Source organism: Leptonychotes weddellii, chromosome 11 (genome assembly GCF_054177405.1).
Source record: "Leptonychotes weddellii isolate Sample4059 chromosome 11, ASM5417740v2, whole genome shotgun sequence".
Classification (NCBI taxonomy): domain Eukaryota; kingdom Metazoa; phylum Chordata; class Mammalia; order Carnivora; family Phocidae; genus Leptonychotes; species Leptonychotes weddellii.
Genome location: NC_138379.1, coordinates 10,810,634 through 10,833,607, shown reverse-complemented (window position 1 = coordinate 10,833,607; position 22,974 = coordinate 10,810,634). Strand labels below are relative to the sequence as shown.

The window sequence follows — 22,974 nt, the reverse complement described above, 5'->3', positions numbered from 1 at the left end:
GCTCAGGTCATGATCCTGGAGTCCCGCATCGGGCTCCCTGCTCAGCGGGGAGTCTGCTTCTCCCTCTGACCCTCCCCCATCTCATGCTCTCTCTCTCTCTCATTCTCTCTCAAATAAATAAATAAATAAAATCTTTTTTAAAAAAATAAATAAAAAGATTGTATTTATTTGACAGAGAGTTAGCGAGAGCAGGAACACAAGCAGGGGGAGTGGGTGAGGGAGAAGCAGGCTTCCCGCCGAGCAAGGAGCCCAATGTGGGGCTCGATCCCAGGACCCTGGGATCATGACCTGAGCCGAAGGCAGACGCTTAATGACTGAGCCACCCAGGCACCCCAGTTTTATTTTTTTTTAAGTCATCTCCATGCCCAACATGGGGCTTGAACTCACAGCCCTGAGATCAAGAGTCGTGTGCTTTTCCGACTGCACCAACCAGGTGCCCCAGGAGTGTGGGTATTGAAACCCACTCTCTCTGAAAACAGAAGTGCGGGATGGGTGGGCAGAAGAACCTGTTCTTCCTGGGTTGGTATAGGTCTGGGAGTCTCATCAGTGAGTCAGCCAGCCTTCTGGGCTCCAACCACTCCCTCTGCTTTGGAACTCTGGGATTATTGCTGGAGGCTGAGGACCAGCCCTGACGGCTCCTCCTCAGGCCAGGCCTCGTCTTCTTTCTTCAGAGGCCGCAGATCCTGACAGGCCACTTGGAGTGGTCGCCTAGGAATTTGGCAAAGTACTGTAGCAACAGCAAGCCCCTTCTCGAGCCAAGTAGAATATGGGATGTGGCAGGAACGGGCTCTGCTTCACGCCTCTCCTTGGTGGGGTGTTCCATCAGCTGGAGTGTGAAGGTTGGAAGCAGTAGGTCCTTGATTTCAATCAAGGGCAGATGCTGCCTGGGAAGTGGAGTTATTTGCATCATTTCTAGATGCTGCTACTGTGGGGGTAGGCTTTATTTTGGCAACAGATACTGAAACTGGATTGTAGGATTACACGATTCAGCTGGGATGAGTCGGTATCAGGAATGTTACAGGAGTGGGGCGCCTGGCTGGCTCAGTCGTGGAACGTGCAACTCTTGATCTCAGGGTCGCGCATTTGAGCCCCACGTTGGGTGTAGAGATTACTTTAAAATCTTTGGAGGGGGGGAAAGAGTGCAGGGGTAACATTCATTATCCAGGGATGGGTGGGTGGCAGCATACCCAAGAAGTTGGGCGATTTTCTTCATTTGGAAATGCAAAAACTGAAGAAAAAAATGGGGTCAGAAAGACTGCCATTTGGGCCTGCAAGGGGCTGACATCTCATTCTCTCACCTTAGCTCCCCTCAGGGATCGAGGAACCTTTAGTCTGTTAGAAGCTCAAGAGGCCACTGTAACTATAGTCGTCAGTTCTAGGAATGAGACTTTTAAATCATGGGCACCTCGGTGTTCTAAGGATTTAATTTCTTTTTCCCTTCTAATTATCTTCCCAGGCTGTAGGAGTCAAGTGAGTCACCCTTTCTCCTCTTCCCCTGGCGGAAATCGAAGAGACAGCTAAGTGCTAGGGAGGGGCTCTGACCTGGATGACTGGTTTTCAGTTTCTGTCCCTCCCTCCCTCCTAAGGAGCCTAGGAGGTCAGCCTTTGGGTGGGGCTGTGTAAGGACTCTTCTTGTATTCTACCCCAAACCCTGCCGGAGTTTGGGGACCTCCTTTCTAAACCAGAGAACCCCCCCCGCCAGAGGAAGAGGCTTCTGTGGGAGACGTGGCTAGAGGAAAACGAGAGCTGTAACTGAGGGTCTGTTTTCCCTTGAAATCAGTGCCTGCACCTCGCTTCATTATTTTGGTTCCCAATTACGTACTCACCTACCCAGATAAGCAAAGAGTTAATTGATATTTACTATCTAGAAAGCCTACCACACAATAAATATTTACTTGATTTTTTTTTTTTAATGAATGGTGAATTTGAATAAATAGATGGAGGTAGTAAAGGCTAGTGAGATGCTTTGCGACAATCAATTTTGTCTCTTATTATTAGTTTATATCTGATTAAGGAGCTCAATTGCTGTGAATTGTTTTGAATCACTTTTCAGGGCCGTGCTTTTGTTTTGATGGAGACAGATCTCTCTCAACAGAATCCAGGACTACAGCGGATTCATTCTCCAGACTCATTTGCTGTCTTGTTCTCTTGGTCCCTTCTTCCTTTCGATGAACTCTTCCTTTACTTCTGGCTGGTCTAGATAAAGGGGACAAGGTCAGATGCTGTCCTCATTCTGGAGATTAAGTTCTCAGCCACAAAGCAGATTAGGGTATTTAGCCACTCTCTTGTAAGGGGAAGTTCTTTGGGAACTGAGATAGGAGAGAGAGGGCATTTGATAGTACTGACAAAGTAACCAGCACTCAGATGTTCTTCGGAAACTTCCAGCTCCCAGGAAATCAGGAAGGAAGAGTTCTTATTACAGCATTCCTACTTAGACTCATATCCTGAGAGAAACTGAGTTTAATCCTGGACTAGGGCACCCACCCTCTATTTTTTTGTGGGGGGGGCAAAGAAAAGTTACCTAAAGCATATCTCTTGATTTGGACCCTGTGGAATATTGGATATGTTTGGCCAGTTTCTTTTTCCTATAGGATTTAGGGCTGATTTGGTCTGCTCTGTCCTTTTTTTCTGTCCCCTACTCTTCTACTTGATTTATAGACCTCAAGGGGTCTAGTTCTAGATCTTGATAGCCATACTTATCTGTGTGGTCCTGTCTCCCTTGAGAACTAGCTTTTAGTTGAATAGATCTCTCAGGACTATCTGATGCAGTGAAGAAATTTCAGGCAGTTAAGAGGGGTTGGAAGCTAGCTGGGAAGAGGCAAGGGGAGCCAGAGAGGCAGGTGGTATCCCATGCTTTGCGCCACTGTGCAGGTCAGTGGGGCATGGCTGAGATCCAGCAGCCTCAGCCTGCGCAAGAGAAGGGAATGTAGCTGGCGTCAGTTACATACTCAGTCCCTACCTAGCTCTTGTGCCTGTTTAAAAGGAGATAAGGATAGATTCTAAAATGTGAAAAGATCCACAGGGGAAGAAGGAATCTGAAGAACACAGACCTTTAGTACAAGGGGTTATGGTAGGAGAGATTCTGAGTTTTGTACCTTGATCTAAAAGGAGCATTTCTGTGGGGAAACTAGACCCACTTGTTGTGAAGGATGAAGATAATTTGAGACAGCAGAGGTGAAGCACACACGATTTATAGGTATGGGGGCTGAACCTTTCCGATTTTTATATGGTTGGTGTCCCAAGCGCTAGGGGCAGCCCCTCATTTTCTTTATTATCTGTGCAGCTGTCCAGGACTAAGCCTCTATGTGTCACCTGCAGTGCCCATCTACAATGCGGTGGTTTTTCTCTTTGTGCTGGCCAACTTCAGCATGGCCACCTTCATGGACCCAGGGATTTTCCCTCGAGGTAAGATCTCCTTCTCTCTCGGAAACTCCTCAACTACCTTTGAAAAATAATGGGTTATGGACATACGCATTTGGTCCTGGGCCTTAGGACTCTGAGGGTTTTGGGATACTTCAATAGTCTAATGATGAAAAGTGGGCCAGAGTCTTCCAGAATAGGTGTCATAACTTCTGTTCATTCACATTGGGTCAACTTTTTGATTTTCAGTTACTCATTCAGCAGAGATTGATTTTGAGCATATGGGTCAGGCGTTATCCCTAGGAACAATAATAATCTAGGATGAATTAAACAGTTATAACAGGGTGGCATGAACTGTAGTGAAGGCATGAACAAGATTCTTTGAGGCCATAGAAAAGGGTGCACTTATATCTACCCCAGTAAATTGGGGAAATGCTGCGAGGAGGAGGCAGGAAAAACTTTCGGTGGAGGATGGCAGGGAAGCACATTCTGGGTCCAGGACGCAGCATGTGCCACGAATGCCGAACTCCGTGGGGCAGAAGATAAAGCACATGGTGGGCCAGAAGGGGTAGTAGGAGGTAAATGAGAGCCAAATTGTCAAAGACTATGTGCTAAATTAAATAGATTATATTTCTTCCTTTGGACAGTAGGAGGTCTTTAATTGGAGGAATCACGGGATCAGATTTCCTTTTACAAAAAATTCTTGAAAGAATGTACAGTTACCTTTTGGGAGGCTATTGCCATAATGTAAACCAGATGAGAACTTGAATTCAAGGCTGGATTCAGGGATTTTTCCCAGTAGACTCAACAGATTTCTTCATGACCATTTGCTTATTGGGGGAGAGTGAGAGCGCGAAGGAATTGTCTGGGGTATTCCCAAGGCTCCTAACTTGGGAGATAAGTTGGATGCTGATTTTTATAAAGCAAGATAGGCGTTACAGGAATGTTGAACATGTTTGGAGGGAAGATAGCCTCTTAGACATGTTGAACTCGAGATAGTATGGTCATTCAGATATAGTTGCCCAGTAGCCAATTGAGTAGTCAGACTCAGAGATGTTGGTCTCAGAGGCTTCAGCCATGTGGTGTTTGAAGCAACAGGAGTAGGATTGTCTAGAGAAAGTAGAACGAGATTAGGAAAGAATCAAGTTCAGATCTGACCAGCATTGGCATTTTAATAATGAGCAGAGGAGAAGGAGGAGCCATTGGAGAGGGATTGGGCAAGAAAAGTTAGTAGGCGAAGAAACTGGACAAAGTGGGAACTAAGGAAGGTTCATGAAGTTCATGATGGTTGGCAGTATCAGAAATTAGATCCAATAGTATGAAAACTCAAAATTGCCCATTGTTTTGGTAACTAAGGACTTTATGATCTTAACGGGAATAGTTCTAATAGTGTGTTTAGGTATGTATTTGGGAAAAATACAGTTAAATTAGCAAAACTGTGATGGTTTGGAAGGCAGTGAATGGGCAATGAGGAATCAGAGCCCGTGAGTATTCAGATTACTCTTTCAAGAAGTTAAGCAGAGAAGGCAGAAGATGCAATGTCTTAGAGAGAGAGGGTTTTGTTTTTTCTTTTTTTGTGATAGAGAAGATTAAAGCACTCTGGTAGCCTGAGGAGATAGAAGTGGAGAGGAGAGAGAAGCTGGAACTGGGAAAGGGGGGATAATAGAATTACCTTCTAGAGGGAGGACGTGCTTTCCCGTGCATTTTGGAAAGGTTAAGCCTACAGAAGAAGCAGGCTGTTCTGGCAGAGGAGGTGAGAGTCAGGAACTGTCATTAGAGGTAGAGAGAAGTTGGTAAGAGTTGTTGCTGATAACCAGTATTTCTCTCACCTGTGAAGTTAACTTGTAAGGGTGAGGTATAAATCGGGAAGACAACTTTGGAGAGAATGAGGTTTTCCTGAGATCATTGTGCTCACAAAGCCTGTATCGCTGTGCTTTATTTGTGACTTCTGTCTCAAAGATTAGTTGAACCTAAGGAACTTGGAGTCCCTAGCACTAAGGAGGGCTGTTTTTTTTTTTTTTAAAGATTTTATTTATTTATTTGACAGAGAGGGAAAGAGAGCACAAGCAAGGGTGGGCAGCAGGCAGAGGCAGAGGGAAAAGCAGACTCCTCACTGAGCAAGGAGCCCGATGCGGGGCTCGATCCCAGGACCCTGAGATCGTGACCTGAGCCAAAGGCAGACGCTTAACCGACTGAGCCACCGAGATGCCCCAAGGAGGGCTATTTTAGAATGAGCCTTTATTGTTCATATATTAAATATTTATTGATCTGTATGAAAGGCATTATCCTGGTCATTTGGGGTCCTTGCTTTCAAATAGATCAGTCTGTAAAGAAAGATAGGGAAGATGTTTCTATGAATAAATATCCTGTACTGTGCTAAGTTATAAGAGTAACCTAAGAACCACATAATACTTTAAGAGAAAGTGCTCACTTCTGGTATGGAAAGATCAGAAATTTCAAAATAAGTAGCATTTTAGTTTTTTTCCTTTAAAAGAAAACTTTTTTTTTTAAGTAAAGATTTTTTTTTTTTTTTTTAAGATTTTATTTATTTGACAGAGACAGAGAGAGGGAACACAAGCAGGGGGAGTGGGAGAGGGAGAAGCAGGCTTCCCGCTGAGCAGGGAGCCCGACGCGGGGCTCGATCCCAGGACCCTGGGATCATAACCTGAGCCGAAGGCAGACGCTTAACGACTGAGCCACCCAGGTGCCCCTAAGTAAAGATTTTAATAAGTAGTAAATATTTTTTATGTAGAAAGCATAAAAAAGACAAATACCACCTGTAATTTCACAGCCAAAGGTAACAACTATGGGGGCGCCTGGGTGGCTCAATTGGTTGAGCCAACTGATTCTTGGTTTGGCTCAGGTCATGATCTCAGGGTCCTGGGATTGAGCCCCCCCATCTCCCTCTCCCCCTGCCCTCCCCCCCCTGCTTGTGCTTGCTCGCTCTCAAATAAATAAATAAAATTAAAGATAACCACTATTCCTATTTCCTTTCAGTGGTTTGAAGATTTAGATATATAACATTTACATATACCACTTACCTATAGCAAATGTACGTGCGGTTTTTTTTTTTTTTTTAAGATCTATTTTAGAGTGCGCACATGCAGGGGAGGAGGGGCAGAGGGAGAGAGAATCTCAAGCAGACCCCTGCTGAGCAAGGAGCCCTACACAAGGCTTGATCTCACGGTCTCACGACTTGAGATCATGACCTGAGCCGAAATCAAGAGTTGATGCTTAACTGACTGAGCCACCCAGGCACCCCCACGTGTGTGTATTTTTGTTTTCTATTTTCAAAATGCGAGCCTTTTGTTTGTACAATTCTTTACCTTGCATTTTTTTTCACCTATTTATATTTTAAAGCATTTCCCCAGTCAGTGAAAGTTGGAAACTTAATTTTTAATCCCCACTACTTCATTTATTTAAATTTTCCTTCCCATGTGTATTTTTTCTAGATTAATAATAAAAAATAAAAATTGTACACTGTAGATGAGAAGGCAAATAGTGCCCTTTAAGTTTTGAAGTAGGATCATGAGTTTCTGATAATTGAAATTTAAAGGGCATTCAGGTAAGGAGAATGGCTTGAGCCAGCAAATAATACTGAAATGTATAGGGAATTAATAGAGTTGGGGAAGATCTTTTGGGGAAGGGGTTTGTGTATGGAAAAAAAGGGTTGCTGTTAGTTCCTCTCTTGGATTGCTGTAGTTTTCATGTACTTGTATTGTAACATTGTATTGTTATGCAAACTCATTACATATGTGGTTTGATATGTAAATTATTTTTTTACAAATATATTCATAGTATGTAAACCAAGTGTCAGTATACCCGTATCAAAGCTACCCCTGAGTCATATTCTCTTGCACCTCATTTTCGGTGTGTTCCGGTAGTGTCGTATACAGGGCTGATCTCACAGTATTAGTTAGTAGTTCCTGTTCTCTCTTCCCCAGTAGACTGAATTCCTCGAAGGCAGAGGCCATATTTTAAATACCACTGCATCCCTTATGCCTAGTACAGTTCTGGCATAGTTGGTTTTTAATTGATTTTTTCCTCTTCAGCTGAGGAGGATGAAGACAAGGAAGATGACTTCCGAGCTCCCCTTTACAAAACAGTGGAGATTAAGGGCATCCAGGTGCGCATGAAGTGGTGTGCCACCTGCCGTTTCTACCGTCCTCCTCGATGTTCCCACTGCAGTGTCTGTGACAATTGTGTGGAGGTAAGAACCCTGACGGGGGTAGGCCTACATGCCTAATCTAAGTTCTCTTCTTCCTACCTATTGAATAAGAATTGAATCCTCTGCATTCTGGGTCTTGGGTGCATTGTAGTCCTGGCTCACTATCTGGGCTGCATTCTAGCTCTGTCAAAAGGTGTTATCAGTTAGATGAATGGGTAAAGAAGTGGTGTATATACACAATGGAATGTTACTCAGCCATAAAAAGGAAGGAAATCTTGCCATTTGCAAAGACCTGGATGGAGCTAGAGAGTATAATGCTAAGTGAAATAAGTCAGTCAAGAGAAACATAGATACCGTATGATTTCATTCATATGTGGAATTTAAGAAACAAAACAAATGAGCAAAGGGAAGAAAAGAGAGACACAAACCAAGAAACAGATTCTTAACTATAGGGAACAAACTGATAGTGACCAGAGGGGAGGAGGGTAGGGGGGTGGGTGAACTAGGTGATGGGGATTAAAGGGTACACTTATCCTGATGAGCACTGCATAGTATATAGAATTGTTGAATCACTGTATTGTATACCTGAAACTAATATAACACTGTATGTTAAATATCCTGGAATTAAAATTTAAAACTTAATTTAAAAATTTTATCTTGGTTTTAGATAGATAACAGCTATAAATAGCACTTATTCTTATGTGTATATATGTATATATACATTTTAATGTCTATAATCTAGATGAAATTGGAAATAAAAAAAAAAAAGTATTATCAGTGATGTACGCATGAGAGGTAGAGCGTAAATATTCTTCTGTTACAGGAGGGACCCCAAGTGGGAATAGGCTTTCCCAACTCCATAGCCTTCCTGACTCTTCTTTATGGTTATTTGTCCTGGCTTTCTGTTATCTCTTGCATCCACTACATCATGCTGTCTGTTGCATTCAGATCTTACAGCTATATTTCTCTTCCTGCTAATCCTTCTGCATCACCTGTCTTTTATTTTTAACCTTTTTTGCCCAGTTTTTTTTTTTTTTTTAAAGATTTTATTTATTTGACAGACAGAGACGCAGTGAGAGAGGGAACACAAGCAGGGGGAGTGGGAGAGGGAGAAGCAGGCTTCCCGCGGAGCAGGGAGCCCGATGTAGGGCTCGATCCCAGGACCCTGGGATCATGACCTGAGCCGAAGGCAGACGCTTAATGACTGAGCCACCCAGTCACCCCTCCCCCAATCAGTTTTTACTTCACTCTAAGCAGTTGTCTGCCAGATTTTCCTTCCAGGCCTCTCTTTCTCATGAATCTTGATATTTTTGCAAAGCCTCTGATATTCATCCCTTTCAGAGTTCCTTGGTCACATTGGATAAACTCTGAGAGAGGGACTTGGCCTTTGATTAGCCTCTGGAAGGTCTTCCTTACTGATTGATAGAGCAAGATGAAGTGGCTGAGCTTATTGTTAATTTGGCAACTAAATGGTGAATACGATGGCCTGTTATTGAAAGCAGCGCTTCAGTTCTGACATTTGGTCCCTTTCTTGACAGAAGTGATCTAGGGCTGTGGTCCAAGGATGCTTCTCAGTGTTTCTCTTTTTACCCCTAGGAGTTTGACCATCACTGCCCCTGGGTGAACAACTGTATCGGTCGCCGGAACTACCGCTATTTCTTCCTTTTCCTCCTCTCCCTGACAGCACACATCATGGGTGTGTTTGGCTTTGGCCTCCTCTATGTCCTCTACCACATGGAGGAACTCTCAGGGGTCCGCACGGCTGTCACGTATCCTTCTGTGGGTTGCGGGCTCGGGAGCGGGGAGGAGGAAAGTCGAGCACTGTGGTAGCGAGGGTCAAAGGGAAGGTGGTTCTTGTAGGGGCCGGGGATGGTGAGATCATGCTGCTCTGTTCTCCTTGATTCTTTGGCTTTAGAATGGCAGTGATGTGTGTGGCTGGCTTATTCTTCATCCCCGTAGCTGGCCTCACGGGATTTCATGTGGTGCTGGTGGCTAGGGGACGCACAACCAATGAACAGGTACGGGGAGAAGTGATGGGAGACCCCCTGTAGAGCTGGGCGTGAGAATCTTCGCCCTCTAATGAGTTGTGGAGTGCTTCCACAGATGGATGCCCAATGAATATTTGTTATGATGAAGTGTCCATGCTCCTCATGAAAGCACAAGAACAGAACCATTTCTTTCTTTTTTTTTCTTTTTAAGATTTGACTTATTTATTTGACAGCGAGAGAGAGAGAGAGGGAGAGGAGAGAGGCAGGCAGAGGGAGAGTGATAAGCAGGCTCCCCACTGAGCAGGGAGCCCGACACAGGGCTCAGTCCCAGGACCCCAGGACTATGACCTGAGCCAAAGGCAGACACTTAACTGACAGAGCCACCCAGGCACCCCAGAACCATTTATTAGTTAAGAGACATTTTCAGAATGCTCACTGTATACTGGACAATTTGAGCTCCGAGCTTACAGAAACAATAGTAGACTTAGGCCAGCCCTCAGGAAGCTCATAGTGCAGCTTAAAGGGAAACGCTTATTCTCATGCTTATAATAAAGCTGACCTTACCTGCTTCCTTTTATGTATATTATCTTAGTTTTCAATATTGAGTGAGCTCTGTGTATCCCCATTTCACATAAGAACACTGATGTGTGGGGTCAGATAGCTACTATGAGGTAGCCTTAGGATTCATACTGAAGGCCCTGACTCTGGAGCTCCCATTCTTAACCATTATGACTATAAGTTTCTTGATGGTAGGGTTGTGTTACTCATTTTTCTATCTCCCAAATAGTGGGTGCACAGTAATTGGTTAACGATTTGTGTTTTGGCCTTTGGAGGTCAAGGTCCATTGTCTGACTGATATGGCCCGTTTTTCCTTCTTCTAGGTTACGGGTAAATTCCGAGGAGGTGTGAACCCCTTCACCAATGGCTGCTGTAACAATGTCAGCCGTGTGCTCTGCAGTTCCCCAGCACCCAGGTACACCTACCCCTTTGGTCTAGTGTTCACTCTTGGTCAAAACGCTTGTCTTTGGGCTTGTTCTCGGGGAGGGTTGGGTGGGAGACTGCTGTTCAGGGAGGGTTCTCTTAGACTGGGAAGTGCCTGCAAGGGGGAGCTGTGGCATCCTTTAGTGGACCCCCTGAATTCAGTTGTTATTCTTCAGGTATTATGGCTACTCTCCTTTGAGAGTTGAGGGTGAGATTCCCTCCAGAGTGGCTTGAACTAGGTATGTGCCCAGAAGCCTAGTCTTGGTGCAGTTCTTCATGGAATCTAAGAAATCAGTTCAATGCTGAGCTTTTCGCCGTCTTGGTCAGACTGTTCTTGTATTTGTAAAAATGTTTTATACAAGATAGGCAACCACGAGATATTTTAGAATGAATGAATGAAAGTCCTCTCATTTTTTGACACTCAGGTATTTGGGGAGACCAAAGAAAGAGAAGACGATTGTCATCAGACCTCCCTTCCTTCGACCAGAAGTGACAGATGGGCAGATAACTGTGAAGATCATGGACAATGGCATCCAGGGAGAGCTGAGGAGAAGCAAGGTGAGGAATTTAGGGAAGTAAAGTAGGTAATTGGGGACTTTCATGGCAAAGAGATGGAAACTTGCTCTCAGTTGACATTGCCCTTATAGGATTTCTCAATTTCGATTAACTTGTGTTAAAAATTACTTAAGTATGGGGGTGCCTGGCTGTCTGAGTTGGTAGAGCATGTAACTCTTGACCTTGGGGTCATGAGCTGGAGCCCCATGTTGAGTGTAGAGTTACTTAAAAAGAAAAAAAAATGTTTTTTAATTACTTAAGTTACATATCTTCTTTCTTCCATTAGATTGTAAGTCCACTGACATTTCCATGTTTTCATAGGACTTAATGTAGCAGCTTCAGATGTAGGAGCTCAACAGATAGTTGGTGGACATGAACACATAAGTGACAGAATTAAACCCTTGTTGAAACCCTTGTTTTTCTTTATCCATTGTCATGCCCAAAATGGCTCTCATCCCTTGTCTTCTAGTCCCAGTTTAGAAATATATAATTGCGCCCCAGCACCCCTCTAATACCAGTTTAATATTTTGAGTTGTCCTTATACCCAGTTCTCCAAATCTGATTTTCCCTCATTTATCCAGTCTAAGGGAAGCTTGGAGATCACAGAGAGCCAGTCTGCAGATGCTGAACCCCCACCTCCTCCTAAGCCGGACCTGAGCCGTTACACGGGGCTACGAACACACCTCAGCCTGGCTACTAATGAGGGTAAGAGCAGTGGCAGGAGCGAGAAGGTTACTGTGTGCTGTGGAGAAGACAGGCAGGCAAGGCCTGGGAGGTGATACTCGCATCGTGGCTGAGAAAACCCAACAGGTGGGCCTTGAGCCACTTTGGACAGCTAGGAGAGGAGAAAGGGGATTCCATGTAGCTAGTGGCAGTGAATCGGACTTTTGTGGGGCGGGAACGGTCAGCATCCGGATAGACCAGAGAACATCCTAGACAGGTTTGTGCATTCTCTCACTCTGCGTTCTGGGCCAGTATGCGTCTGTCGTCTTGACTGCAGCTAAATCATGTTTCTGGGACTTTTCTGTTGCTGGTATATCCATTCCTACCTTGTTCTCCCTCTGTAATTTAAGGAACTCTGGCCAAGAGAACGGCTTGTAAAGTGGTGTCTCCCTGGGCCTTTTCTCCTGCAGATAGCAGCCTCCTGGGCAAGGACAGCCCTCCCACACCTACCATGTACAAGTACCGGCCGGGCTACAGTAGCAGCAGTACGTCAGCCGCCATGCCTCATTCCTCCAGCGCCAAGGTACTGAGTACTCTGGAAGGAGGAGGGTTGTGATGTATGTCAGCTGTTCTGGGAAAAAGAATAGTGGGGGAGGGAAGGAAGAGAGGCAAAGGGAAGGGAGGAAACGAGACATTTTACTGATTGTTGGCATTAATGGGATTGAATCTCCTTGACAGTGTGTCCTTCATCAGAGAGGGGGCAATGTAGTATACTAGGTAGAAGCACTGATTGTAGCATCGTAGCTGAGTTCAAAACCCATCATGGGCAAGTTACTGAACCTCTTTAAGCCTCATCTTTTGCATCTTCAAATGAGATATTATTTGTTGCAACTCGCTGGTTTGCTTTAGGTGTGGAACAAGAGAATGCGTGTAAAAAGTTCTAAGCATATTGGCGGGACATGACTGCTTAGGCTCTGGGGCCTAGCATCTGTCCCAGGAGGAGGAGCACTAAGAGCATGCTGTCGTTTCTCCCTCAGTTGAGTCGTGGGGACAGCTTGAAGGAGCCGACCTCAGCTGCAGAGAGCAGCCGCCATCCCAGCTACCGCTCGGAGCCCAGCTTGGAGCCAGAGAGCTTCCGTTCTCCCACCTTTGGCAAAAGCTTTCACTTCGAGCCACTGTCCAGCGGCTCACGCTCCTCCAGCCTCAAGTCAGCCCAGGGCACTGGCTTCGAGCTGGGCCAGTTGCAGTCCATTCGTTCAGAGGGCACAACCTCCACCTCCTATAAGAGCCTGGCCAACCAGACACGCAACGGAAGCCTGTCTTATGACAGCTTGCTCACTCCTTCGGACAGCCCTGATTTTGAGTCCGTGCAGGCAGGGCCTGAGCCAGACCCACCTTTAGGCTACACCTCTCCCTTCCTGTCAGCCCGGCTGGCCCAGCAGCGGGAAGCCGAGAGGCACCCACGTTTGGTGCCAACCGGCCCAACACACCGAGAGCCCTCCCCAGTCCGGTACGACAATCTGTCGCGCCATATTGTGGCCTCCCTCCAGGAACGAGAGAAGCTGCTACGCCAGTCACCCCCGCTCCCAGGCCGCGAGGAAGAACCAGGCTTGGGGGACTCAGGCATTCAGTCAACGCCGGGCTCAGGCCATGCCCCTCGTACTAGTTCCTCCTCAGATGATTCAAAGAGATCACCCTTGGTCAAGACTCCACTGGGACGCCCAGCTGCCCCCCGTTTTGGCAAGCCAGATGGGCTAAGGGGCCGGGGACTAGGGTCTCCTGAACCAGGCCCAGCCGCCCCATACCTGGGCCGATCTGTGTCTTACAGCAGCCAAAAAGCCGGTGTCACCCCAGCTGGTGTCTCTGAGGCAGAGGAAGTAGCCTTGCAGCCGTTATTGACACCCAAGTAAGTATAAGTCCATCCTGACCGTCTGTGGACTTAAAATTAGCATAGGGTCCTACAGAAGGTATCATGACTTCACTTGTGTGCGGGTGGACTCAGAGAGGTCTGCTTGTAGATCGCTCATTTCACTCACTCTCTAGCTGCTGATTAATACTTTTTTCTTAATCCTGTCTTCCCAAAATGTGTGTATTTGCCTGAGAGTAAGAAAGCAAGCTGCTGTTGGAGAGAAGGAATAGAGGAGATAGGGCACCAAGTTTGTTTTAAGCAGGGCAATAAAACAGGTGGGAATGTTTGGGTAAGAAAGTATGTACATAGAAAAGTATGTCAGTTTGTTCTCGTAACTTCTAAAACGGTCTCCCTTTTCTGTGTTTTGTGTCCCACTTCCTGACACCTACCTCTTTTTCTCTTCCTAGAGATGAAGTACAGCTCAAGACCGCCTACAGCAAATCCAATGGGCAGCCCAAGAGTATAGGCTCTGCCTCCCCTGGCCCAGGCCAGCCGCCTCTCAGCAGCCCCACAAGGGGCGGAGTCAAGAAGGTGTCAGGGGTGGGTGGTACCACCTATGAGATTTCCGTGTGAGCCTTCGGCACCTCCCTTCCCCCCACGCCTCTGCGCCTACACCAAAGGGCCCCAGGTGGCCACCTTCCTTTCCTCGAGGGGTTCCCCTCCCCTGCATGGACATTTTTTTAAACCACCGATTCCAAGAGGATGAGGAGCGTTTTATAAAATGCAGTGGGGATGGGGAGTCGGAGAGTTGGGGCCCTGAGACTGGGGTAGCAACCCCCTTCACCTTTTAAGACCTTCCCTTCTTTAACCCCTGGACCAGACTCAGTGGACATTTGTGCAATTGCTCGCCCTGGAGGGAACCAGATCATTTTTAAACCAGAAATAATTTTTTTTATTATTGTTACGGATTCTATTTTTTTCCTCTCTGCGTTACCAGGTGTGTGTGTACATATATATATATCTATATATATATATATATATTATAAATATCAAAGAAATTATATATCTATCCTGGGATGGGAAAATGAGGGAGGGATATGTAGGAGGAGGGGTGTCTTACTCTTCCGTTCCTCAGACCAGCAGGAAAGACGCGGGGACATCCATCGAAGTCTTCCTTTTCCCAGTGGTTCCCTCTCTTTTGTCCCAGTTACCAACTAAGGAAACCGCACCCCCCTGCTGTTGGTGCGTAGTGATCAGGAAAGAAACCTTGGGAGAGGCGAGTCTGGGGTCTTGGTCAGAGGAAGGAAGGATTTGGAGAGGAGAGTTAGTTTTCTAGGTTCATTGGCACTTAGTTTCCCCAGGAAAGGGGTCACAACCCCATGACTTTGGTGGTGGTGGGGAGATCAGGAAAAGAGCTTGACTGAGCTCCAGAAACAATATTGGATAATGCCCCCCCTTCTTGGGGGAGAGGGATTAGTGTGGGCTTCTTTAGTCCCCTCAGAGCCTTCCCCCAACTCACACGGTTAACATTATTTTTAAATCCAAGGCCGGGAGAGATGAATCCAAAAAGCAATATTTTTCATCACATGCCAAAAATGGGATAGAGAGAAGGAGTGGCAGGCCTAGGCCCCTCCGATTGTCCCTTGGGGGTTACCCCTCAGCCCACCTCAGTATGGTGCTGGGTAGTGGGGGTACCTGGGTTCTAACCTCTAAAAAGGGGAGACCCCAGCCTCTAGACAGAGGCCCTCTTATTTTTTATTCTGATTAGCCATTTTAAACCAACAAGGAATAAAAAGAAATCCTGATCTAACCAGCTCCCCCTGACTTGTGTTATTTTGTCTGGTTAAGGCAGGGTGAATGATCTCTGGTGGGAAGTCACAAAGAAAACCTCATAAGCTTCTCTGGTCCTGGCCCACCCTTAGGCAGCACTGTAGTGGGAATAACCACTTAAAACAACAGGTCCTGTTTTTATGTTGGTGATTTAATTCAAAAATTCCTAGGAGGAACCCTCTGTGACCACCTAAGCTCCTTGTTGTTTTAAGGCTTAGAGAACTGCCACAGTTCTTTAATACAGAATTTTGTCTCTGGAAAGTAAAAATCTTTGGATGTAGCCAGAGGTGAGACAGTGGATGATTGAGGGATGAAAGCCTGTTAGAGGCTGTTTGCCTGGATATGGCTGGCACTTCAGTATGATTGCTCACTCTTCTGTTTGTCCAAAGCAAAAAGGCTATGCCCTAATTTTAAATAGGCCGCCTCAGACACTAAATCTCCGGAAACTGGCCAGAACCCATTATTTTCGCTGTCCATGACTTAGGTGTATACACTCTTGCTCTGAAATCCTAGATTAAAACTGTAGCTCAATGAATGGTTTTCCACCTACTGATCTAGTAACAATCTTGGCTCATAGCAACAGATTTTAACTGTTCTGTGTCAAATTTATTTAAAGTCAGATTACAATAGCTTGGGTTTTCTCATGGACATTTCCAGTTACCTGGCCTGCTATAAAGACTGAAGGAATTTCTTTCACATTCTGCTAGTTCAGGGTGCCTTTCTGTGGCTGTCTTAGAAGCTTAGAAATGTTTTCACATCAGCCTAATAGTTTCATTGTCTTTAAGGAATAAGGCAGGGCAAAGATTCCTATAAAGACAAGAGAAGCATTTACCTTTGCTTGCCAGAGATTAAAAAAAAAAAAAAAAAAAAATCACAGGCTTCACAAGGAATCAACCTTGTTGACATACACTGGTGATTGGGTGCTTTTTCAGTTGGCTGTTCTGTTTTAACACAAAACTGACCTAGAAGACAGATGAGCCTTAACTGGATCAGCTCCTCCTGTGGAGCCTCATCCAGGTGCTTGGTTCTCAGCGTGACGGGCAGAGTGTTAAGTGTCTGCTGTGGACATGTATTAGCGAGCTCTGCCTCACTTGCGCACCCTGTTCCCAGTCTCACTTGGTCGTCTCCCTGCCTACTAATAATGTAACGGTAAGACCCAAAGTCCCCTCAGATCTTTGAACGCCCTGGCTTAAACCCTGACTCTCACATGGAAAGGCACTTACCTCTTTCATAGGCAGCCACAGTTCAACCAGTTTGATAAATGCAAATTTTTTTTTTTTTTTTTTTAAAGAAAAACCCTAACAGATCAGACAATGTCCTAAATCAGACCAACTGCACAAAAGAGATGAAAAGAAACCTTCCTGGGAGAGGAAGAGATGTCCGTGAGAAAGCCAACTGGGCTGAGCCTTACAAAGCATGGCCCTTCTCTCCTCTAATGCACTGATCTTAGCCCAGCACAGTCAGAGCTGGCTCCTGACCCGGTTGCAGGGGACGCTCCCACGGCAGTGTCCAAGCTGGAAGGCGGCTTTTGTCAGCAGGCTCCGTGCAGCAGGGAAAGCCATCCCGGCAGAGCCCGGCTAGCGGAGGCTGCTGCTGCTGCTGGCCTGAGAGCTGCCCACGCCTGGGTGGTCTGGACTGTGTCGGTTCTGGGGAAGACAAGGAAGGAGGGGTAAGAGAACGACGTAGCCGTGGCCATGGCGGCCGTGGCTGTGGCCCTGGTCAGGGCTGTACTGGAAAAAACTGCAACATGCCCTGGGTTTTCAGTCGTGGGTCCCACCTGAGGCAAAGGACCATCGAGGACAGGGGGAGACGGGGAGACTTGGTGGGCTGCAGCAGCAGGTCCCTACCCTACCTTCTTTTTCTTCTTCTCTTTCTTCTTCCTTTTCCGTTCAGGATCCTCCTCTTTTTTCTTTTTCTTCTTCTTGTGATCAGAATCAGATGGTGTTTCTGTAGGAAACAGTATGTGCTATCAAAAGTCCCTACTGCTAGGATCTGAAGACCACAGGAAAACCTAGTCAAGGGCAATTGCTCTTCTAAAGGCCAGAAAGGATAGGGAGGCACTGCTAAAGCACCATTCCAGCTTTCTCCATGCCCAGGAGACCTACTTGCAGGAAACACTAATTACCTTTATACCAGTTTCAAGAGAATTTGAGAGTCTGGGGCTCTGTAAGGAACCTGAGTTTTTAACTGGGGACGGTCCAACCAGATCCAGGTTTTCTGGCTTTGAACCGAACTGTTTCTTACCTGGGGGGACAGGATCCTGGGTACGGCTCTGTTTGTGCTTGTGCTTATTTTTCTTCTTGGGAGGCTGAATATGCATCAGACGACACTGCTCCGGTAACTGAAGGAACCAAAGGAAGGTCCAGGTGAGTGGAGGGAGGAAATGCCCCGCTCCCATCATCTGTTCTGCTCAGTAGTTATGAAGGAACAGACTTGGACAGAAAAACCACCTCCACGCCTTTCAGGCCTCCCCGTTTGCCTTCTTCCTCCCCAAGAGGGGACTCACCGGGCCAGTGTGGAGGCGGAAGCCAGCCAGCATGGTCCCTGTGATAGGATTAAAAGAGCCACCAAGAATAGGGGGTTTCTCAATGAGAGAGCGGAGGCTGCTGTTATCATGGGAACCAGGCAGATCAATCATCCCTGGCAGGTCAGGCAGGAAGTTACTTAGCTTCTCCTTCACCTTCTTCCCACAGAATTTATTATAGGAATGTTCTAGGTTGTAGTGTGTGATCAGATTGGTGCTGCCTGTCAGCTCGGTGCTACCTAGAGGACACAGAAGAACAAAAAAATATTAGTCCCAAGAGTACTTTTTTTTAGTCACCCAGAGGGAAAGTGAAGGACTGTATTTTAACCTAAATAAGGAATCTTTTAAGTGACAATTAGAAAGATTTGAATTTATTTTCTTAAGTAAGAACAGCAAAACTAAATAACATATAATAAACACTAAAAATATATACCATAGAATGGTAAGTTGGAACGAGGAGAAAAATCCACAAACATCCAATGAGGACATAGATGGAAACTACTCTACCCCAAAGCAAGAGACACTCTCCCCAACTTGGACTCACCACACTTACATGATGTTTACTCTGTGCTAAACACTGTTCTGAGTGCTTCTCATATAATATACTAGTGAGAAATTACACTCTCTGACACAGCAGGATATTACCTCAGAGCTCGGCCACCAGCAAGGTAAGAGCCAAATATGACCCAATGGCTTGAGTGTCTGGTCAAGGACTTTTTTTTTTTTTTTTTACTAGCAAGAAACATTAAGTACCTTTACATAGAAAACAGGATTTTTTAGCTACTGCTGACTGACTTGTTATCACCATCTCCATTACTCATAATGCCAAGTATAATACTCTGCGTCAAAGAAAGAAATGTTCCCTTAGCATCTGGACAACTAGAAGTCTAATCCTAGCCGTGCTCTATGCCTCAGTTTCCTCTTATCTCTGCAGTGGGTAACAGCTATCTTAAGCACACTTAATTTTTTTTCAAGGTGCAAATGAAAACATTGAGAAGTATATTCTATAGATGCAAAGCACTATCAGTATAAATATCGCATGGCTGACTTTCTTCAAAAAATGGAAGCTTGTTAGTAATCTAATAAGGATCTAGTGGCAAAGGGTGGAGCTAGCCAGCCTACAATTTCATCCACAGTTACGAGGAACACGAAGAATGCAAATGATGACGAAAGTGGCTTGTTCATAACCATTCACTTGGAAAAACCCAGGTTCTGATCTGAGGCCCCTGGGGGCCGAAACAGTGTCTTTCTTGTTCGTACATGTATCACGGGTGCCAAATGCAGTACACACCTTCGGTGCTCAGTAACTTTAAGTTGAGCGAGCAAGGTATTTTCCCTCCATACCCCAAGGCCTTACCCTATCCTTCCCGTTTCCCCTTCTCGTGCCAAACGTTTCACAAACATGGTCTACTGTAAGGGCGGAACACTCAGCGCCAGAGTACTGCTCCTCAGAACTGCTCCTCCAGCCAGGCTAGCATCCTGCTGTTTCCCACCTGTCAGCTCTCCTCTTCCAGGGGCTTCATCCTCAAGGCCCGCGTGAGAAGGCACTCCTGCTTTTCCTAAACACTTTATGAGTCCATCCAACTTCCTGTTTTGACTATCAGTTCCATGAAGATGATTTCTTTTTTTTTTTTTTTAAAGATTTTATTTATTTATTTGAGAGAGTGAGAGAGAGAGAAACAGCATGAGAGGGGAGAGGTTCAGAGGGAGAAGCAGGCTCCCCGCTGAGTCGGGAGCCTGATGTGGGACTCGATCCCAGGACTCCGGGATCATGACCTGAGCCGAAGGCAGTCGCTTAACCAACTGAGCCACCCAGGCACCCCCCCATGAAGATGATTTCTAAACCTCTCTCCCCAGCCTGCTAAAAACTCCCCTCCTAAAAACTAGTCTTACACTTCCAACTTCCTCTTAGTCAATTCCATGAAGATTCATTTTCTTTAAACTCCCAAATCTTCCCCACCTCACTCAGGGCTTCTCTATTTCAATACATGGCACCCATATTCTCCGGATATTTTTAGAAGCAATACTCCTCGGTCCGTGAATCTCAATGGTTTCCTATTATCCTCAGGAAAAAGCTCAAATTCCTTTGGCACTCACGGTAAAACACATGTTACTGTAACTTAGTTTTGGGGCCTGATCAACTACTACTGGCCTATGCCACGTTTCTAATCCATCCAAATGAGTCTCCATTATCTCCTAAGAAACACACTTCTCATCTCATTTCCTTTTAGGAAAATTTTAGGAAAACTGATGTAATTATAAGATAATTCTTCCAAATTTTCTTCACCAATATGAAATTTTCAACGTCTGACTCAAGTGACAACTCTGTCATTTTTTTTTTTTTTTAAGATTTTATTTATTTATTTGACAGCGAGAGAGAGAGAGAGAGGGAACACAAGCAGGGTAAGTGGGAGAGAGAGAAGCAGGCTTCCCGGCGAGCAGGGAGCCCGATGTGGGGCTCGATCCCAGGACCCTGGGATCATGACCTGAGCTGAAGGCAGACACTTAACGACTGAGCCACCCAGGTGCCCCCTTTCTGTCATTTTGGATAACAAGGAACACATTTTGAAAACCAGCATGTAGTTTTTTGTTGTTTTTTTTTTTAAAGTAAACATCTACCCCCAATGCAGGGCTGGAACTCACAACCCCAAGATCAAGAGTCGCATGCTCTACCTACTGAGCCAGCCAGGGGCCCCCATCATGTAGTTCTTAATAGCTGTATATGAGGCATGACCACGAAGTAATGAGATTAGCCTTTACAAGAAATACAGTCACTATCCTTAAACCACATACTTTATATCCCTAAGTAAAATAAACTCCTTAAAAGCAAGGACTAGGGGCACCTGGATGGCTCAGTCGTTAAGAGTCTGCCTTCGGCTCGGGTCATGATCCCAGGGTCCTGGGATCGAGCCCCGCATCGGGCTCCCTGCTCTGCGGGAAGCCTGCTTCTCCCTCTCCCACTCCCCCTGCTTGTGTTCCCTCTCTCGCTGTGTCTCTGTCAAATAAATAAATAAAATCTTAAAAAAAAAAAAAAGCAAGGACTAGACATATTCTCTCCCCTTCTCACCACATGCTGCCCTTCCTACATAAACCAGCATTTGCCCAAAACAGATCTCAGTATCTGTCAACTGCTTGATAAAAATAGATACAATCAGAATAGGTAAAGTTAGAGAAACTGCTGGGAGACATCAACCACTAACTGACCAAAGGAAAGTCAACCTTTCTATGCTTCAGTTTTATTCAACTATAACATGCCTACCTCAAGGGGCTATTCTCAGTATCAAATTCTATTACATATATAACTGCACTGTGAACTTCAAAGCACTGTACCAATATGCATTATTATCTCCCTCAATTCCTGATGTAGCAGTAGGACTTGGGAGGAATTGAAAGGCCATCTGGAGAATTAACATGTCCAAAATGACTCTTCTGACTTCCACCTCCTCAAACTTGTTCCTTCTTGGTCTCAGCACTACCATCCACCCAACTATTCAATCCAAGAATTTACAAGTATTTTCAGTTCCTCTCTACCTCTAGATTCAATCCTTCGTTCCCATAAGCTCTATCCCTAACGTTTATCCTGCATCAGTTCACTTCTCTCCTCCACTGCTACTGCCTAGTCCAAACCATCATCTCTTTCCTGGACCACTAAGCAGTAACTTCTGACTGATTTCCTCACTTTCCATTCTTAATGTAGCTGTTTGGATAATTACAAATAAGTAAATCAGATGATGTCACTTTCCTGTGTTAAAACGGCTCCCCCTGAGGGGTGCCTGGCTGGCTCAGTCAGTAGAGAATGCGACTCTTGATCTCGGGTGCTGCGTTTGAGCCTCACTTTCGGTACAGAGATTACTAAAAACAAATAAATAAAATGGTTCCCCCTGAACTTAAAATCTAAATACTTTACAAAGGCCTCTACTTACTCCTCCCCCCTTCATCTCCTATCACTCTTTCCCTTGAAACTTCACTGGAGTCCAACTGGTCTTCTGACCCTCAGATATTCCAAGCTTTTCCCTCACACCACGGCTTCTGACCTCATTTCTTGCATCTTATCTCTCCCATTCACACATGACTGGCTCTTTACATTTACGCTCAAATATTATCTACTCAGAGACGGATTCTTTGATCACTCTAGCTAAAGCAGTTCTGCCTCAATTCTTTATCACATTTTCTCCTTGTAGCACTAACCGCTACCTGATGTTATCTAGTGTACTACTCTGTGCCGCCTCTTCTGAAATGTAATCTCCAAAACAGGCAAAGATCTTGTCAGTCCTACTCACAGCTGTATCTTAAGCATTTAGAACAGTGCTTGGTACACAGTAGGTGCTCAACAAAACAAATTTTTGGTTCGATTCTAATCCCTCCTTCCGACTGTTGAAGACACGCAGAGGCCCTTAGAAGGAGGGCAACATGCCTCTAACCAACATCATGTTTGTGACAGATTTGGAAAACCTTAGGTCTGCAGGGATGTTAAATCAGGCCTCTCGAGTTCCAAACTCAAACTCTGGATAATTTCTAGGGAACCATAAACCAGGATCAGGGACAGAGCCAAATATGGTGTGAAACATGGTCACGGAAATGCATTCTTTCCCCCTTCCCAATCCAGGCCAAAAATTCATGTCATCCCTTTGGTCGTGAATCCTCAGACCCCTTCCGACTTTGAGCTCCAAGGTCCCGACACGCGTTGCCTAGGCTACCTCATACCTACCCCGGCAGGCTGAGAGCCACGCCCATCATCTCCTCGCTATGATCTGATTGGCTACCTTCGGCCAGGCCTAGTACTCACCTGGAAGTTCCCGCATAAGATAGAAGGGACCACAACCAGCCGCCGACTTGTCGGCGCAGGGAGGGGCCGTGGCCGCAGTGGGCGGCGGGGCCGTGCCGGGGCCCCCGCCCGGAGGAGGGGGAGGCGGAGGTGGAGGCTTTCCTGGTCCGAAGCCGAGTGCGGTTGGAGGTGGTGGTGGGTCAGCCTGAGCTCCGAACAGTGCCGAGAAATTCTCCATCGTCTTCTCCGCCCCGGCGCGGTCCCGGTGTCTGGCGTCGGTCGTTTTCATTG

At 45.8% G+C, this 22,974-nt stretch overlaps 2 protein-coding genes across 2 annotated transcripts in view; one reads left to right on the top strand and one right to left on the bottom strand.

Annotated features, from left to right (window-relative positions):
* ZDHHC5 (zDHHC palmitoyltransferase 5) overlaps positions 1-16,678 on the top strand; it is a 27,220-nt gene extending 10,542 nt beyond the window's left edge. Inside the window, exons 3-12 of the mRNA XM_006728557.3 lie at positions 3,284-3,405; positions 7,413-7,570; positions 9,125-9,297; positions 9,444-9,546; positions 10,398-10,489; positions 10,923-11,055; positions 11,634-11,757; positions 12,186-12,298; positions 12,753-13,621; positions 14,032-16,678. Of these exons, the coding sequence (XP_006728620.1) occupies positions 3,284-3,405; positions 7,413-7,570; positions 9,125-9,297; positions 9,444-9,546; positions 10,398-10,489; positions 10,923-11,055; positions 11,634-11,757; positions 12,186-12,298; positions 12,753-13,621; positions 14,032-14,197 (2,053 nt within the window). The 3' untranslated portion in view covers positions 14,198-16,678. The remainder of the gene's footprint in view (positions 1-3,283; positions 3,406-7,412; positions 7,571-9,124; positions 9,298-9,443; positions 9,547-10,397; positions 10,490-10,922; positions 11,056-11,633; positions 11,758-12,185; positions 12,299-12,752; positions 13,622-14,031) is intronic.
* MED19 (mediator complex subunit 19) lies at positions 15,979-22,974 on the bottom strand. Its single transcript, XM_006728556.3, has 5 exons — positions 22,705-22,974; positions 17,901-18,157; positions 17,639-17,735; positions 17,247-17,341; positions 15,979-17,040 (listed from the first exon to the last, which is right to left on the bottom strand). Exons 1-5 carry the CDS (start codon positions 22,970-22,972, stop codon positions 16,972-16,974), a joined length of 786 nt encoding a protein of 261 aa, XP_006728619.2. The 5' UTR covers positions 22,973-22,974; the 3' UTR covers positions 15,979-16,971.

What these genes read in the sequence shown, in the direction of transcription:
- MED19 (XM_006728556.3), bottom strand. Translation starts at nt 22,972, where the DNA reads ATGAAAACGACCGACGCCAGACACCGGGACCGCGCCGGGGCGGAGAAG. An exon ending in TCTTATGCGGGAACTTCCAG is followed by an intron (nt 18,158 to 22,704) that starts GTGAGTACTAGG and finishes TGTGTCCTCTAG; the next exon opens with GTAGCACCGAGCTGACAGGC. An exon ending in AAGAGAAGAAGAAAAAGAAG is followed by an intron (nt 17,041 to 17,246) that starts GTAGGGTAGGGA and finishes TGTCTTCCCCAG; the next exon opens with AACCGACACAGTCCAGACCA.